The 17,639-nt window shown below is 40.1% G+C and overlaps 1 protein-coding gene across 3 annotated transcripts; it reads right to left on the bottom strand.

The window, feature by feature from the left end:
* Nucleotides 1-112: 112 nt before the first annotated feature.
* Nucleotides 113-14,832, bottom strand: LOC120745088 (zinc finger protein 567-like). 3 transcript variants are annotated; one of them, XM_040049859.1, is made up of 12 exons: nucleotides 14,470-14,832; nucleotides 9,001-9,163; nucleotides 8,472-8,899; nucleotides 5,580-5,781; nucleotides 5,245-5,297; nucleotides 4,808-4,958; nucleotides 4,637-4,720; nucleotides 4,455-4,529; nucleotides 4,256-4,342; nucleotides 4,071-4,148; nucleotides 1,679-1,921; nucleotides 113-1,256 (listed from the first exon to the last, which is right to left on the bottom strand). In XM_040049859.1, the coding sequence occupies exons 1-12, from the start codon at nucleotides 14,476-14,478 to the stop codon at nucleotides 472-474; spliced, it is 2,358 nt and encodes a 785-aa protein (XP_039905793.1). In that variant the 5' UTR covers nucleotides 14,479-14,832; the 3' UTR covers nucleotides 113-471. The 3 variants fall into 3 exon arrangements, with proteins under 3 accessions (XP_039905793.1, XP_039905710.1, XP_039905862.1); XM_040049776.1 differs by having other exon boundaries at nucleotides 4,637-4,723; nucleotides 14,470-14,831; XM_040049928.1 differs by lacking the exon at nucleotides 14,470-14,832 and adding an exon at nucleotides 10,209-10,357 and having other exon boundaries at nucleotides 4,637-4,723.
* Nucleotides 14,833-17,639: the final 2,807 nt, after the last annotated feature.

Raw genomic sequence — 17,639 nt, 5'->3', positions numbered from 1 at the left:
TGAGCCAAACCGGCACCCTGGCTGGTGGAGCTTTTGAGAGAAACCATCTGTCTAATTCGGCCTGTAGTCTGATATGAAGATGCCATATCAAATACAGAAAACAAACAATCTCTGTTTCTTAAAAATGTCTGTATTCCATCAACATGGATTTTAAAATATCAAGGATATAGTGCATGATCTTTTTTTAAACATTAATTAGTATTTGGCATGCAGGTTACAAAGGCACTCAAATTTATACAGATGAGCTACAAGTGATGGTAAATAAAAACATGAATAGAAAACATGGATAGAAGAAAAACCACACAACAAACTGTCAAACTCTTGGCAACCCACAGGAAGTCTGTGGTGTACATTTTTTAGACACAGTAATCATCTTTTCTGCAGCTGTGAGGAATGGAAGGAAGAAAAACACAATTTACTGCAATACTTTCAAACACGGTTAACAACAAAAATTCATCGATAGATTAAGTGTTAGATGTCAAGCCTGGCCTGCTGTTTTGGTCTACCAAGCTGTCTGGTTGGCCCGATGCGTCTTCCAGCATGTGTGCGCTGATGCTGCCGAAGGCCCTGACGATAAATGAAACTCTTCCCACAATCCCCGCACTCGTAGGGTCTCTCTCCGGTATGAAGTCTGTGGTGCACCTTCAATTCCTCTGCTCTGGAGTAGCCTTTTCCACAAATGCTACAAATGAATGGCCTGTCTTTAATGTGGGTCTGGTAATGCGCTGTTAGGTAAGAGTTAATCCGAAATGTCTTCCCACAAATGGAACATGCAAACGGTCTCTCCCCGGAGTGCTGCATTTCATGCAGCTTGAGGGAGGAGGCAGTATGGAATCCTTTGCCGCACTGAGAGCAGAGGAACGGTTTCTCCCCAGTATGGATGCGCTGATGGATTTGAATGTAGCTCTCGTTAATGAACTTCTTGCCACAGTCGGGACAGGAGTAGGGCTTCTCCTTGATGTGGGTCTTCATGTGTTCTTCCAGCTTTTCTTTTTCACTAAACTGAATGCCACAGCGGCGGCAGAAGAGAAGAGGTGGTGCGCCGGGCTTGACGGGGCCCAGTTCAGAGGCTGTCTGAGTGTGTGAAGTGATGTGGTGTGCTTGCAAAGCTGAATGACTGTCACAGTCTTTTCCACATTCCAGGCAACGGAGGGATGATCGAATCCTGGACTCGCCAGGCAGGGATTTTAAATATTCAGAGAGTTCTGACGCTATCGGATTCACCTCATCATCAAAATCCACAGCACCCTTACGACCTACAGAGAAGTGGAAGATTCAAACCATGTTTTACTCTTTTGCTTTGAGGTATAAAAACCTCTGCAGTTCATAGAAGTTTAGGCTTACCTCACTTTTACATTGGGGTAAAAGTGCAAATAACTCAGGTCATAGGATTAACAGGTAGGAGATCAAAACTTAAATTGGTTAATTATTATATACTAATCATTACAATTTTCCTAGTTAATGACCAAGACAAATCTATCAGCAGTATACATGGCAAATGCTGCTCTGAAAAACTATAAATCATGCATCTTCAGTTCCAAGATAAAATGCATTTGGAGCAAATAAAACACAGTGCCAATGTTAAAAATAGCGAAAGATGCCACCATTGCATTGCAACAGTGCAATGCAATGCTTCTGGCTTGTCAAGTATTATATTTGCATTGTTAGCAGCTCTCACCTAAGTGGACTTTGTAGTGCGTTTTGAGATTTCCCTTCTGGTTAAAACCACGGCCACAGATGGAGCAGCAGTACGGTTTCTCTCCTGTGTGGATCAGCTCATGCCGCTCTAGTTTGTAGGCATGTGGGAATTCTTTGCCACACACTGAGCAGTGGTACTCTATTTTTTCTTTGGGTTTCTTCAGGAGCTCAGGAGGTATTTCAATTGGTACACAGATCATCTTTCTGCCAGGGCGCTTCTTGCCTATGGAGATGGAAAACAAGAGGAAATTACAAGGTTAGGCTTCTATTTTAAAGCTCAAACATGACGTGTAGCTCACAAACTGAAGTCTTCTTCAAAACGATCTGTTCAAAGTCAAACCAATCCTACATATCTGACACCTATAGGAATGAAAAACAGAAGCAGCAACATTTTGGCCCGAAGATATTTATATACAGATCTCATTACCCCTACACTCATTATGCATATAAAGAAAGAGTAGAGACTCTAAAGGCCTGTTTCTGTTGCATGTTGAAGACATGTTCAGATAATATTCTGTCTTTAAATGCTTCCAAACTGTTTACACTGAAATTATCATTAGAAAGCTTATACTCTATACACTTGCCAGACACTTTGTTTGATACATATGTTCAACTGCTCCTTAATGCAAATATTTAATCAGCCAATCACATGGCAACAACTCAATGCATTTAAGCATGTAGACATCATCAAGAAGCCTTGCTGAAGCTTAAACCAAGCATCAGAATGGGGAAGAAAGGTCATTTAAGTGATTTTGAATGTGGCATGGTTGCTGGTGCCAGACTGAGTATTTCACAAGCTCCTGATCGACTGGGATTTTCCCAGAGAACCATCTCTAAGGTTTACAGAGGATGTCCAGTAAGCAGTAACCTGCGTAGCATAAGGACGACAGCTAAAGACACTTTGTGTGTTTTCTCAGTGAGAGCACACCAATAACACAGGATACAGTACAACACTAAGTATGACTGGTTTGGGTATGTTCACAATTGAAATATATATAGTACTTGTACAAACCCAATTCCAAAACAGTTGGTGTGGAAATAAAAACTGAAGGCAATGATTTGCAATTCCCATAAGCCCATATTATATTCTCAACAGAACATAGAAAACATTAGGGCTGTGCGATATGACCAAAATCTCATATCCCGATATAAGACGTCTATCGTCTGATAACAATATAAATCACAAAAATCGAACATTTTCTGTAAATTCTGTGAATCTCGGGCAGCTCAACTTGCGTGAAGTGTTTCCAGCTGGGCGTCGTGTAGCTGGAGTCGAGTGTTTTAACCGATGCATGAAACGATACATTTTTAGACATAAGTTGTAAAGGCCGCCGTTTTCTTTGTGAGTATTTATTACACGGCGTGCTGCGGGGAAAAGCCTGTTCTAACGTTTGAATCTAAGGTTTATTTTTTAACACCTGGCGGCTCTGTTTTACTTCTCAACCGTAAATAATCTGCTCTTTCACGGGATTCAGTTTATTTTGAAAAGTCTCAACAGGATCTTGAGCTTTATTGTGAAAGGTTTATGTGGAACATAAACAAGCGGACACACGATGGTTTTACCATTGTTGTTGCTAACCACAACGCATAAAAACAGGCGCTTGTCCATCCGTAGTGTGGTTATATTAAGTATAAGAGAAAGAGAGAACTTTAGGAAATTAATATAGCCACTATAGTGTCCATCAAAAAGATGAAAAAATATTGCTGTAAACGGTTTATTTTGACACCAGGAAACAAACGATAGCGTAAAATGAAACGATAGATGTTTTTATATTGTCAGCCGATATATATCGTTATATCGAACAGCCCTAGAAAACATATCAAATGTCTCGAACTAAGGAAACGTATCATGTCAAGAAACATATTTCTTGAAATGATACAGTGGGAAACAGGGCTGTTTTTCCCACTGTGTATCATTCTCTCTTCTTTTAACAGAGTCTGGGAGCATGTGGGACCTGAGGTGAAATATGCAAGGCCTTCCCTCAAAACGATTTCTGGATGGGAGCGTAATTTGCTCTAAAGCCTGTTTATACCTTTCAGCACTGATGGTGCCCTTCCAGATGCACAAACTGACAATTCAACAGGTACTAATGCACCCACATAGCATCACAGCAGGCTTTAAAACTGAGAGCTGATAACAAGCTGCCTGGTCCCTTTCCCTTAATCCAAAGGACGTGGCATCTATATTTTCCAAAAGAACTTCATATTTCAATTTGCCTGACCACAAAATTTTTTCCACTTTTCCTCAGTCTTTTTTTAAATGAGCATTGAACCAGAAAAGCTTTTCTGGGTTTTCAGAAAACACCATTTTAGTACCTCAGCTGAACACTGAGCTGGTTATTCACTGATTAGGTCATTTTATTATTTCTTACCTGGTGAAACAGCCATGTTCTCTCCTTCTGCTTCACCAGATGTTTTGGTATCTTTACTTCGTCTATACAGTCGCTTTGCTGTTGAAAAAATTAAGTCATAGATTTTAAGAATCACAGCATATAAGCAAATATCTGAAGTTTGGATGTAATATTCAAGAGTCAGGCTTATTTTTTTCTTTTCTTACCAGCAGCACGGCGGGCAGTTTTTGAGTTTAATTCTTCCGGTTCTGCTGCTGCATGCAAATTTCTCTTTCTTCGGGTACGCTGTGATACTTTAAGATAAAGAAAAAGACTAATTATGACTTATGAAGTCATAATAACGTAACTTCAGAGTAGTTAACATACGTTAAGCTGCAGTAGAAAACACAAGAATCACTCACTGACCTCCTGCATCTGCCTCTGAGTCTTCAGCTGGCAACAGTGGACTTCGAGAAATCTTTCTTCTGCCTCTTCGTTTTGCTTTCGGATGAAGAAAAAAGCGGAAAAGAAATCTATTACACTGATGGTCTCCTTCCATCTCTTCTGAATGTGCCACGGGTGCTACCTTTTTACTTCATGTCACTCACCAGCATTTGCAGGAACATCTAGCTCTGTGTCTGAGTTCTCCACATACACTACTGGAACCTTTTTAGTTCTTCTTGGTCTTTTTTCTGCTAACAAGTGCAAAACAAAATAACCTCAGGACCAAATGTGATGATTATTTAACCGTTTTTTGGTTTTCCTTCACTTGTGTTTACCACAATATGAGGGGGAGGCAGCATTCATCTTTGCCCCTATTGTTTTTTCCTCTGCGTCCTCCCTTTCTTCATCTTCCCCCACAGAAACAACCTCCATGATGAGCGTTGGGCTGCTGCTGTCTCTCTGGCTTTGGCCTCGCAGCTGAGACTCCTGCATGATCACAATCATTAAAAAACATCAGAAGCCCACCTGTAAAATCTTCCCTGACAGTCAGTTTTTAAACTACTGTATGTACGACATCCCAACTATTCAATGGCAGTAGGTGTGTGTAGGGCAGGAGGCAAAGAGTGGTGCTGCAGATGTAAATGAGCAATTTTGATTTGATTTATGACACCAACAGTCGACACTACAAGACTAAGCACTCCCGTGGTGACTGAGATGCAGTAATTACCCAATCTTAGACATTAAACTGATAAACTGTGTTAAAATGAATTACCTTGCTAGGCGGAGGACCTGCTGAGCAATCAGAGCCTCGGTCAGAGCTGCCTGCTGTAAAAATCAAAACAGTTACCTTAGGTTAAAGAAAAAACTGACAGTCTGCAATCCAGACGGAATGTCAATGTAGTGATAAACTAAATGCAAACTATGAGTGCTGTGAGTATCTGGGAAAGATTATAAATGCATTTCTTCTGTTATTTAAGATATTCTTTAGCCAATAAGCTTACAAATTCACATGAGAAACAGAATCAAGGAAGGACCCTTGTGTAAATAAATGAGTGTTGTTTGCAGAAGTCGTGGGTTTTTATTAAAACCGCGGTGCTGATAACTCACCAGAATCCCATTCAACCACTTCTCCATCAGAGTTGATTAATCCTCCAATCTCTTCATCTTGTTCCTCTTCTTCTTCCTCGCCCACCTCCTCCTCCTCCTCCCCTGCATGCAGTCTTACAGTCAAATGTAGCGTTTGGTCGTTTAAGTTTTCAGATGCCATCTTGAGCCCGCGTGACTTCGGGTGCTTACGTTTAGGAGAATTCTAAAAACAGAAAACAGAGCTAAAAGGAATTCACGACGTCAGAGCACATCTGTCGAAAGGAAGTCAAGAAGCTACTGAATGACAAAGTTATCTGCAGGTTCTGGACAATGAAACAGTTTTGTCATGTTTACTCATTACACCACTACTGGTGGATTTCAACTGAAACAATCAAGACTGAAGTACAGACCTGCAGCTTTAATTCAGGGGGTTTAAACCAAAGCATTGCATTAACCATGTAGAAATTATAGCCATCCAATTTTATACATTGTTTCCCATTGTCAGAATCTAAGAGCAAAAGGTCCATTATGTTGTTATTCCATGACAAATTAGGCAGATGAAGTATCTGGAGTTGTTTATCATTGTTGAATTTGTATTTGCTATCCTTTTATTTGAGTCCAAAAGGGGAAAAAAATGCTGGCAATGGCCAGCGCTACGCCTCAGCCTCCTGGTAGATACACTTATGAGACGAATCCTTTCCTTGGTTAAGGCAAACAGCTTCTGCCTACATGAATGCAGTGCAGAGGGTTTACAGAAAGGTGCAAACCACTGGTTACACTCAAGAACAGGAAGACCAAATCAGCCAGAAAACATCAAAATGAGTCTCCACAGTTCAGAAAAAAAAGCTTTGAGTGAAACTTAGCTGAACTTGTACCAGAATGATAGGAAGAGAAAAGTATGGAAGAGAGAAACAGCCCATGATCTGAAGCATACCACATCATCTATCAAACAATGGTGATGGTGGAGACAATATTATGAGACAATATTATGGCATTAACCAATGTAAGCAGGTGATTACTGATAATGTGACCGCTGATAGAAGGGGCAGGATGAATTGTGATGTGTGCAGGGCTACACTGTCTGCTCAGATTCACCCACATGCTGCAAAACTGACTGAACAGTGCTTTACGGTGTAAATCATTAATACTCAAAGCAAAGTGCAAAAGCAACCCAAATGTTTCTCAATGCAAATAAATGAAACATTCCTCAATGACCAGATTGAAACAAAGAGACCCACAAACAACCAACACCCGTAGGTGTCTGCAGTAAAGGCCAAGCAGAGCCTCTCAAGGAGGAAACACAGCATTTGGTGATGTCCGTGGCTGCCAGACTTCAGGCAGTCATGACTGCAAAGAATTGTTATCCAAGTATTAAAAACAACCATTAAATTTAGGATTATGTTAGTTTGTCAAATAATTTTAATCCTGCATTTCTTAAAGTTAAAGACATAATTTTGTTAAACTTCTTGAATTAAAGCTAAAACTCTGCACTTCAATCACATATTGAATGCTTGATTTCAAATCCAAAGGCAAAACTGCAAAGAATGTGTCACTGTCCAAAAACACCGGAGCTCACTGGACTGAAACAAAGGGCCTCACACAAAAACAACTTCCTATTCTCATCCTCTGCCCTAACGCATGTGACATTTCAAATTGGAGCCATCAAACATTCAACTGCAAAAACGCCAATATTAATGAAGCCTCTTAGAGAGTAGCTGCATATTCGTGGAAAGTCATCATTAGTATTTTGAACCCAAAGGGCCAGATTTATGAGCGTGTTTTGGAATAAAAAGAAAGTGTTCTCTGTATTTACACAGACAGTGCAGTGACAATACTGCATGTAAGAGGTGGGAGTTAATTTCCCAACGTGCAAAACATAGCAAGAAGAATATAAGCGCACAGATTTTCCAGCATTACCACTAATTTAAATATAACAAAATGCATGTCTTATTTATACAACTAACCACACTTATCACTGCTGTTTTCTCCCATCTAACGCAAAAGATCCAATTTTAGTTTCAAAAGTTAAAAACTGTAAAAAGCAGTCTCACACTGGGGAACTTCCAAGTCATGCAGTCAAAACTTAGGACAAATAAGCATTTTGTTTCTAAATTTTAAGGGGAAAAAGGTAAAAAAAAAAAAACAAGGTCTGAAAAATAGTGGGAAATTCAAAATTCACTTTGTTTTTATACAGCTTCCAACAGAGCAGCACTACACCGTGACATTAAGAAGCAATCACAGATTTTAAAAAAAGGGCACGAGAGAATTAAAACTGAATATAACACTGAGGATTTCTTCTAGTAACATTTTTTTGTACTTAACACAGCAGAGCTGGACCACTCTTGGTAAGGGAAAATTAAAAGCTACATTCTTTGAGTCGGTCTTAAAACAACATGTCATTCCTTTAGTATGCGCCACACAAAAACATCCCTTCCTAAAGTGTTTATAATGTAAGCAATGTTACAAAGTCCTCGTCTTATCATCGTCCCTCCACTGCAGTCAAAATAGCAAAATATAGATTTCTTCCAGTTAAAAGGGAGTTTTTACTCCTGACTGTCACCATGTGATCGTGTCTAGCAGATTGTCAGATCTAAACCTGTGAGATCTAAACTGATTTGAGACGCACAGCACAAGGACTGATTCTGTACTCATATTCAAAAACAACAGAATGTGATCTTTTAATGGGCAGCATGAACACGAGGGATGAGTTTTAATGGTCACATGAGTTTTAAGACCTGATCTTTAAGAACAAACATGAACACCTTCCTGCACGAGGCCGACTGGGACATTATAAATGCATTCACGAATAACACATAAATAAAATTTAGTAAACTAGATGACTAAAAAAAACAAACAATGAAAACTTCATGTGTTGATCTTTTCATAATATCTACAAAATCTAAAACAACATACAGTTTGGCAAGGTGCTGACGTTTCGGTCTGCTGTAGCTCTTCTTCTGTGTGTAAAGATGCTCTCTGGTCTCGGTCCCAGCGCTCCTGATGGGATTTCACGTTCCTTTTGTGACCGGGGGTCATGTCCTGTCCTGGACAGGAGAGGGGTTTCTCTCCTGTGTTATTGCACTGATGTACAGTCACGTTTCCTGATGCCTTCCCACATTTGCAGGAAATCTGCAGTTTCTCATCGGAGCTCGCGAGCTTGTGTCTCTGCAGGCTCTCTGTGGCAGGGCAAGGCTTCTCAAACCGTTTCTCCGCTGCACATCCTCTCTGGGGTTTCTTTACGCCATATGAAGCAGAGCTCTCCACGCCACTCGCTTTCTGGTGGGGAAGGCAGGCGTCTACAGAAGCATCCTCTTTTTCTCTCTCTGAGCTGAGGCTCTCATCTGCGTTTAATATATAAAAATAAAAAGTGAAAAATCACAAAGAGCAACGATGTGTGTATCATGTAGTGAAGAGAAGCTATAATTCAAGATTCTCCACTCACTATTCTCACTCACAGTCCAGCCATCCTCTTCCTCTTTGATGATTACTCGGATCTCTGGAATCTCACAGGTGTAGTCGGGGCTTGCCGGTGCTTTTTTGGGGGAAGACTGGTCACTGCAGTTTTCATTCAGACTCAGTGATAAAGGATCTTGAAGTTCAGGATCCTATTAAGATATCAAACAGAAGGAAAAACAGGTCATCTACTCTACAACAGCTCAAGTTTTACACAAGAAAAAAGAGCTGCTATATAAAGCCATCAGAAGTTACTGTTTATTTTTATATTACAATAACTTAATCATTTTGAATACTTTTACTTGACATAATACAGCAGTTAAACATCCATTTTGGTCAATTATAAAACAGATAACAACTTTATATTTTCATCCATAAAGTCAACTTATACATTTTGTAATATCCATCCATCCGCTTATCCTTTTCAGGGTTGCGGGGGGCGCTGGAGTCTATCCCAGCTGTCATAGGGCGAGAGGCAGGGTACACCCTGGACAGGTCGCCAGTCTGTCGCAGGGCCAACACACAGGGACAGACAACCATTCGCGCTCACATTCACACCTATGGGCAATTTGGATTAATCAATTAACCTATCCCACAAACTGCATGTCTTTGGACAGTGGGAGGAAGCCGGAGTACCCGGAGGGAACCCACGCAAACACAGGGAGAACATGCAAACTCCACACAGAAGGACCCCGGCCTGATGGTGGAATTGAACTCAGGACCTTCTTGCTGTGCGGCAACAGTGCTGACCACCGTGCTGCCCCATTTTGTAACAGGCTCTTCAATGCAAACATTAGAAGAGAGAGCGATGACACTCAAACAAACCTAGATTAAAAAGTCAGCGAACATTTTGAGCAGCTTTTATCAAATTTCATAGCTGACCTTATATCTGCTTTTATGGCTAACTGACCACTGAAATGAGGTTAAGTTAATTTAATTTAGGTAATGCTTCAAAATATCTGCCCAAATAGATACCCAGAAGCATTTGAAGATGACTGTAATGTAAGTGATATTGCATTTTGTCAAGTGATTACATAATATGGCGTTACATCCTAGACTCGAGAGTTCAGGTTGTCACAACCCGGCTCATAGGAAGTGACAATCAAGAGGGAGACCGCACACAGGCTTTTAAAGGCTGTAAGACATATTTAATGAAAATAAGGTAAAGCAACTTAAAGACAATTTAAAGGACTTAACAGCCATAACTGAACCTTCCAAATGAACAAAATGGGTGCCAGACGGAGAGAGACTTTATAAACACTGGGACTGGCCTCTCAGGTGTGCTGCATCACTAATTGGGTCAGCTCCACCTACCTGCAAGAAACTGGTAAAAGAAAAAGCAAAACACAAGGCCAGCCCACTGGCCGTCACACTTCCCCCCATAGAACAGGGTCTCACCCTGAATTGGCAAACACATTTACATTATGAATTTGCAGCTAGAAGAACATGCATATATTAAATCCATAACATACACACACACACACACGCAACCTCACTTTCAACACCTTTTGTATGCTCAAAAGTCCCTCAACTCAGCTCAACTCCAACCTCAGCAACCTTGGTACCTAGGAGCAATTTAAGAGGAAGGAAAACGATACTGGAGAGTACATACTTCAAAGCATATGAGGAGTGAAGCTGCTGGTTACAAAGGGGCACGGGACAAAGCATCTGCCAAGACATTATCTTTGCCCTTAATGTGCTGGATATCCAAATTGTAAGGCTGCAAAAAGAGAGCCCACCGCATGAGCCTCTGATTTGGGTTCTGCAATGTGTTCAAGAACGTGAGAGGGTTATGGTCAGAAAATACCTCAATTGGCCGAGCAGAATCTAAATATACCCTAAAATGCTGCAAGGCCAAGACTAATGCCAAAGCTTCCTTTTCAATGACCGAATAATTCAGCTGATGGAAGTTGAACTTCTTGGAATAGAAACTAACTGGATGTTCAGTACCTCGCTTGTCAGCTTGGACTAGAACAGCACCTGCACCAATGTGGCTTGCATCCACATACAGCTTGAAGGGCTGATCCAGACGAGGTACTAAGAGGACAGGTTCTGAGCACAGTAAAGCTTTTATGACCAACAAACAACAGGAAGCCCAGCTTGATGAGGGCGGCACTTCAATGTTGTTTTCCAACATGTACTGAACTTCCTGATCAATAATTTTTCTCTTTCCCTCAGAGACTCTGTAGAACCTCTGCCGGATTGATTTTGCATCACCCACATCAATATCATGCTCCATCAAAGTTGTTATAGAAGGTGTGTCTCTAAACAAGGTTGGATACCTTTTAATTAATGCAGACAGTTCTGCACGCTTGTCAGCAGGCAAATGGCCCAACAGCACATCCAAGTTCTGAAGAGTTTCTGAATTCTTCAGACGGCCAAGCAATAAAGGATCATCAGGTGCTGCCACATCCTCCCCCCCACAAACTGACTTCGCCACTGTACAAGCCGACAACCCTGGACTCGATGTGGAAGGAGAAACGAAAGAGCCCGACAGACCGACGGATAAGGGACGAACATGATAGGGTTTCAACAAATTAATATGGCAAAGTTGATTTCTTTTCCGGCGATCTGGGGTAGCAATCAGATACCTCTGTTCAGACAGTTTCTGTACCACGGTATAAGGCCCAGCAAACCGTGCCTGGAACGGTGACCCTGCAATCGGCAGTAAAGGCAAAACCTGGTCACCCGCACTAAACTGCTGCTCTTCAGAACGCCGGTCATAAAAATATTTCATCTTGACCTGAGCCTTTCCAAGATTCTGTTTGGCCAACTGACCTGTCACATACAGTCTGTGCCGAAAACCATTAACATAATCTATCAAGTTCACTGGTGGTTCACCTGACAACCACTTATCGCACAGCACTTTCAATGGTCCCCGAACTTTGTGGCCAAAGACCAAGTCATTTGGGCTAAACCCAGTACTCTCCTGGCACACTTCTCGCGCTGCCAACAGAAGCCACGGTAAACCTTCCGTTTACCGTGGCTACCCAGAAGCATTTGAAGATGACTGTAATGTAAGTGATATTGCATTTTGTCAAGTGATTACATAATATGGCGTTACATCCTAGACTCGAGAGTTCAGGTTAAACAACTAAAACTACTTAGATTAATGACGGCAAGAATAAAAAAAAACTCTTACCACTCTTACAACATGGATGCATCGAATTTGATACGCCATACGCCAGTTTTAGCACATTTACACTGGTTCCCTGTAAAATATCGTATTGATTTTAAGATTCTTTTACTTACTTTTAAAGTTTTAAAAAATATGTCGCCTATTTATTTAAACGAACTCCTAAACATGTATGACCCCAAAAGAGCATTGAGATCATCTAGCCAGATGCTCTTAGCACAACCAAGGTCTCGATTGAAGCATAGAGGATATCGGTCCTTCGCAGTAGCAGCACCCAGACTCTGGAATAATCTGCCAGAGGAGATTCGTACTTCAGAGTCTATTCAGTCATTTAAAATGCATCTTAAAACTCACTTTTTTAGTTTGGCTTTTAATTCGAGTTCAGAATGAGTACCACCAGGCCTCTTTTATGTTTTTATTGTTAATTCACTGTCTTCTTATTGATCTGTATTTGTTTCTAATTTATCTATATTTGTTTCTCTATTGTTTTCTCTTGTTTTTAACCGATTGTGAAGCACTTTGGTCAACTCTGTTGTTTTTAAATGTGCTATACAAATACATTTTGTATTGACTTGAATAAACATCTGATATAATATTTTCTAGAGCCCGACTGACATAAGATTTTTAAGACCAATACAGGAACCAATATTTGGTGCTTTTAAAAATCTGATATAAAAGCTGCTTTTTCTGTCAGACAGATGAAACACAGAGATTATATGTTGTGATTTGTTATTTATGAGACCTTACTAACATAACCATCTTGTTTTATTGTTATAACAAGTCGTGGATAACTTGATCTGCTTGGATCAGCTGGCTGCCGTTCCAAACACGTTACCAACATGGACGTTTCAGAGTGCCCCCTGGTGGACAAATTATGCAACATCAACAGTAACAACATAACTGAAATATGTCTCTTCATGTATACTTCTCGTTAAGTGCAATACTGATATACTGGTACTAATACTGTGTAATGTAAACATTATATAATTGTGCATTAATTATATAATATAAAGAAACAATACACCTGAGCCACAGGCTGTAACTGCACACATCACGAAAAGGAAACCACCTCAAACATAAACTCTAAAAGTTCACTTTTTGTTTTTTGAACACAGATGATGAGTACACAGCCTCGACATGACAATGTTAGAGTACATTTAGCAGATATATTATGAAACATGTTAAAACTGGCCTAAAATCAACCAACCATCATCAACGAAACAACCACCAGTGAATCCCACTTAACTAGTTACCTTACTAATTTAACGTTTATATGTCTTTAACAACCACACCAACCAACAAAATGTCAAGAAACGTATTAAATATGCATTAAAATTACCAAATAAACTCGAGCATGAACTTGAATTGATTTGTATCCCAGCCTAAAACGTTTAACTGACCCGTTTAACTGGACGTATGAACGACTTCAAGAATCTGCTGTTACAGTTCAACGTAACCCCCCTTAAATACTGTATGCTCGAAATATTACCTTCTCAATTTATTTAGGCTGATGAGGCTAACAAGTGGACTGCACACACATAATTCCCGACGACTCACATAAATGTAATGTGGTCAGTATTATTCCACCCTGGTAAAATTATAACCTTTCCTACCATAAAGCATTCCTGCAGGATAATGTTAAACTTCTGTTTTAAGTGCTGCAGAATATTTTCTAACACAGTCTGAAACGTGGCCAAAAATTAACCTGGATTTATTCTGATAGTTATAGTGTCTGGGAAAAGAAAAACGCTTTCTCAAGTTTCTAAATTCACAAAAGTAAAAATATTTCTCTTATACAATTGTAAAATGAAAACAATCCATTTCAAGAGATTTAGATTTAGTTTAATAGTTTAGCAGCAAGTTCTGTGTAGACCTTTCTTGGGTTCCAAGAGTCAGCAACCTGAACAGCCTTTCAAAATAAACTTGTTTTGTCTCGTTTGCTTGCGTTATCCCCTGCAGGAAAATATTCTTGACTATTTCACTTGGCCGCTGAATATATGCCTCCACGTCTCCATCAGTCAGTCGCAGTGTATAAGTCATTGTACTATCTTAATGAATGCAGCTCTGCCTTGTTTAATAACAATTACCGTTTGCTAACAAGCTAGCTTTAAAGCTATAATGACATAATTGGTTCTGTGCATGAACGTAAGAAGGTTAGCATCAAGTCCACACCGGTGCACTCTCAACTAATACGGTGTCCCTGACCTATGAGGATAACCTGTTTACGACGTGCATTTACCTAACTGGTTAACTACAGCAGCTACAGCAAACTGCAGCCAGCTGCACAGTAACAGCCTGAAAGCAGCTACGCTGTCACGTTACCTCAAACATAGTGCGAGGTCGGAGCCGACTGTGAAGGATGTCATAGGAGAAACAGGGCTACACACGGGGTTAAGTACAAGCGTTATTCCGGATGGGAGCAGCTGTCATGAACTAACCGTGCACTCTGTGCTAGCTAAACTGTGTTGCGCCACCACTTTTTTCCTTTTTTTTTTTTAAACAGCGGTTCTTCTTCTACTCCGCCTCCTCCTCTTCTTCTTCGACGCTGAAATTGCTGCTGCTGAATTACTGCCTCCCCGTGATTACAAGGTGTGCATCTCTACAGACAGATGACAAAATTAAATATCCATTTTCTGCCCTCCACTTTTTCAGACATCTTTCCTATTCTCATTCTTCTTCCGGCTGCTTCCTTTAGGGGTCGCCACAGCGGATCATCTGCCTCCATCTCACCCTATCCCCAGCATCCTCCTCTGTCACATCCGACATACCCCAACCCTTCACTACATCCTTCTTTTTATTCCTCCTGACTGCAGCTCCATCTTCAGCATCCACTATCCCTCCTGTGCGCATGCCATCCTTGCGTCTCTAACTTTTTCCCCAAACCGCTCAGCCTGAGCTGTCCCTCTGATGTCTAATCCTGCCTGTCCTCATCGCTCCCAGTAACAATTCGGGCCCCTTCAACTCTGCCACCACCAGCTTCACCTACTGCTTTTTTGTCAATGTCTCCAAACCATATATCATAGCAGGTCTCATTACCATCTTAAAAACCTTCCTTTTAACTCTTTCATTTCTGCTCCCTACTCATTATAGATCACAATGTTGTCTGCAAACATCACAGTCTATGGAAACTCCTGCCTGATCTCATCTATCAACCTGTCCATCACCATAAGCAGTCACACTGAAAGTGAAATAGCTATATGCAAATATGCATATTTACTTCTTTCCTGATAATTTATTACTATTATTTCCTGCTGCACACTTGCAGACTGAAATGTAGCCTGTTGAAATATGTGAGGTAAAACCCTTTCCCTGGTTCACTGACGAACCATATTTCTGATTGTTTCCAAAAGCTTTCCTACTTGACAATAATATTTTATGACCCCCAATTCCCAAAAAGCTGGGATGCTGGGTCAAATGTAAATAAAAACAGAACACAAAGATTTGAGAAATCCTATACACCCATATCTTCTTCATCAGAGAACATTGAAAACATTAGCATTTCATTTGTAATCTGATAGCAGACTTTGGGCATGTTGGTGCAAAAACACGTTTATGCCTCTCAAACTACCATCTTTTGTGTTTTTTGTAGATTTCACTAAAGAAATTGCAACAAATGATGTGTTTTTCGTTTTGTTTTGTTTCTGATGGTTGCAATACTTCAGCATCTAGCTAGGACTACAGAAGACGAGGAGCATAAAGGGAGTGACTTTTTTTTAAGTGTCAGGTGATTTTAAATGCAGTGTTTCTATCAGGTCAATAAACATCAGCAAACATACTAACTGTTTGTGTGCAGTGTGTTGCTAGCTAAAGGTCCAGCTGTATTTCACAGGGTATTTCACTCAGAGATGGAGAAAGATAAGAGAGACAGGACAGGAGAGGAAGATAAGAAGTTACATTTAAAGGTAGGGAAATTAAAAACTTAAAGTCTTCATGTGTCTAAACCATTTACTGGGTCTGTACATGAGGCAATATGCTGCCAAACAAACTGAGGTAGACTAACTGTGATATTTAAAGGCTACATGAAAATCCTCTGCAGGTTAGTGCAGGATAAACAGGTTAGTTTTTTGTACTGTGATGGGTTTAATGTAAAGAACAGTGTCTGTGACTGATGCACAGTGATCGTGGTTTCATGGTCTGAGTTAAGTTACATCAAGTGTAGCAGAGTATCATTGATATGAATTTTAAATGATGAAGCTGAGATCCACTAACATCTGCTGACATCTGGTTGAACATCTACAAAGAGGAGCAGATCAGCTGGTCACAGCCTGTACAATAAGAAAATCTACTTGAGCGCTCAATAGAAATGATTGTGATTTGTGATTTTTTCCCCCCCCACACTGAGTCATTACATCCAATTTTAGGGTCCCTCCACCCGCTGAATCCCACTTTAACTCCTGACTGTACACATTTTCCTGTTTAGAGGCAAAACCACCCTCTACAATGTAGACTGAAAATAGAGCTGTATTTTTTATTTTCCTCCTTTTTCTTCAGATTCAAGCTGAGTATAATTAGAATTAAAATAAAAGTTAGACTAGAGTTTGTATTCCCATCAACTGGTATTTTTTTTTTTTTTATCATTATGATAATACAGTATTTAAACTTTTTTCCGGGAGTAACTGGAGTAAACTTAAGCATCCATTATTGAAAATGTCTCAGATCTCAAACAAAGTCAAATAGTATTCAAATCAGTTCGGAAGCTAAAATGAAATAAGACAAATTTTGATGAGAAAAAACTATGGGACAGGAAAAAAGATTATTCACGAGAGATTACATTGCCTAAAAAAATAAACATGCATTTGCTTCCACACATGATCACAATGTAGAAATAAAACTCTCACAATTGATGACTGAAGTAAAAGCACAAAAAGAAAGTAGTTACTGACTATTACTCAAAGTAGCAAGTAAAGGCTGTGAATTTGAAGTACTTTACACGCGGATTGGGTTCGAGTTATAAACCTTATTCGCCGTCTGATTATATTCACTATTATTCATATTAATCTGCAAAATACCAGTGTTTCCAGGGAATAGAAGCACATTTATTTCCGGTTACTGTAGTAAAGCAGAAGAGTGAAAGCAGCATAAAATGAACCGATTACACTGTGCCAGGTACTTTCTGCCACTCTGCCATCAGGATGGTGATTTAGGATAATATGAAGAAGCATAACTCACTGTAAACCCGACAGGGTCTCTGTAAAAAGCTAGTGTGTATTTTAATGTTATAATGTGGTGCTGAGGAATAATAAAAATGAGCCTCAGGATCTGATCAGTACGGTGGCCCTGAGAGGCCAAACGGACTGCAACTTCAGAAAACACTTGCAAAAAGAAAAATGCTGCAAAAAGAAAAACGCTGCAAAAAGAAAAATGCTGCAAAAGCACACAAAGCACAACGGAAATAGGAAAAAAGACAACGGAAATGTTTCTGGGGAGACAATAACCGAACGGACCAGTTGCACGAACCAAAACATGTATGTATGGCTGTATCCCAATTCAGG

Source organism: Simochromis diagramma, unplaced genomic scaffold (genome assembly GCF_900408965.1).
Source record: "Simochromis diagramma unplaced genomic scaffold, fSimDia1.1 OVJJ01000798.1, whole genome shotgun sequence".
Classification (NCBI taxonomy): Eukaryota; Metazoa; Chordata; class Actinopteri; order Cichliformes; family Cichlidae; genus Simochromis; species Simochromis diagramma.
This window is presented reverse-complemented; position numbering and strand designations above follow the sequence as displayed.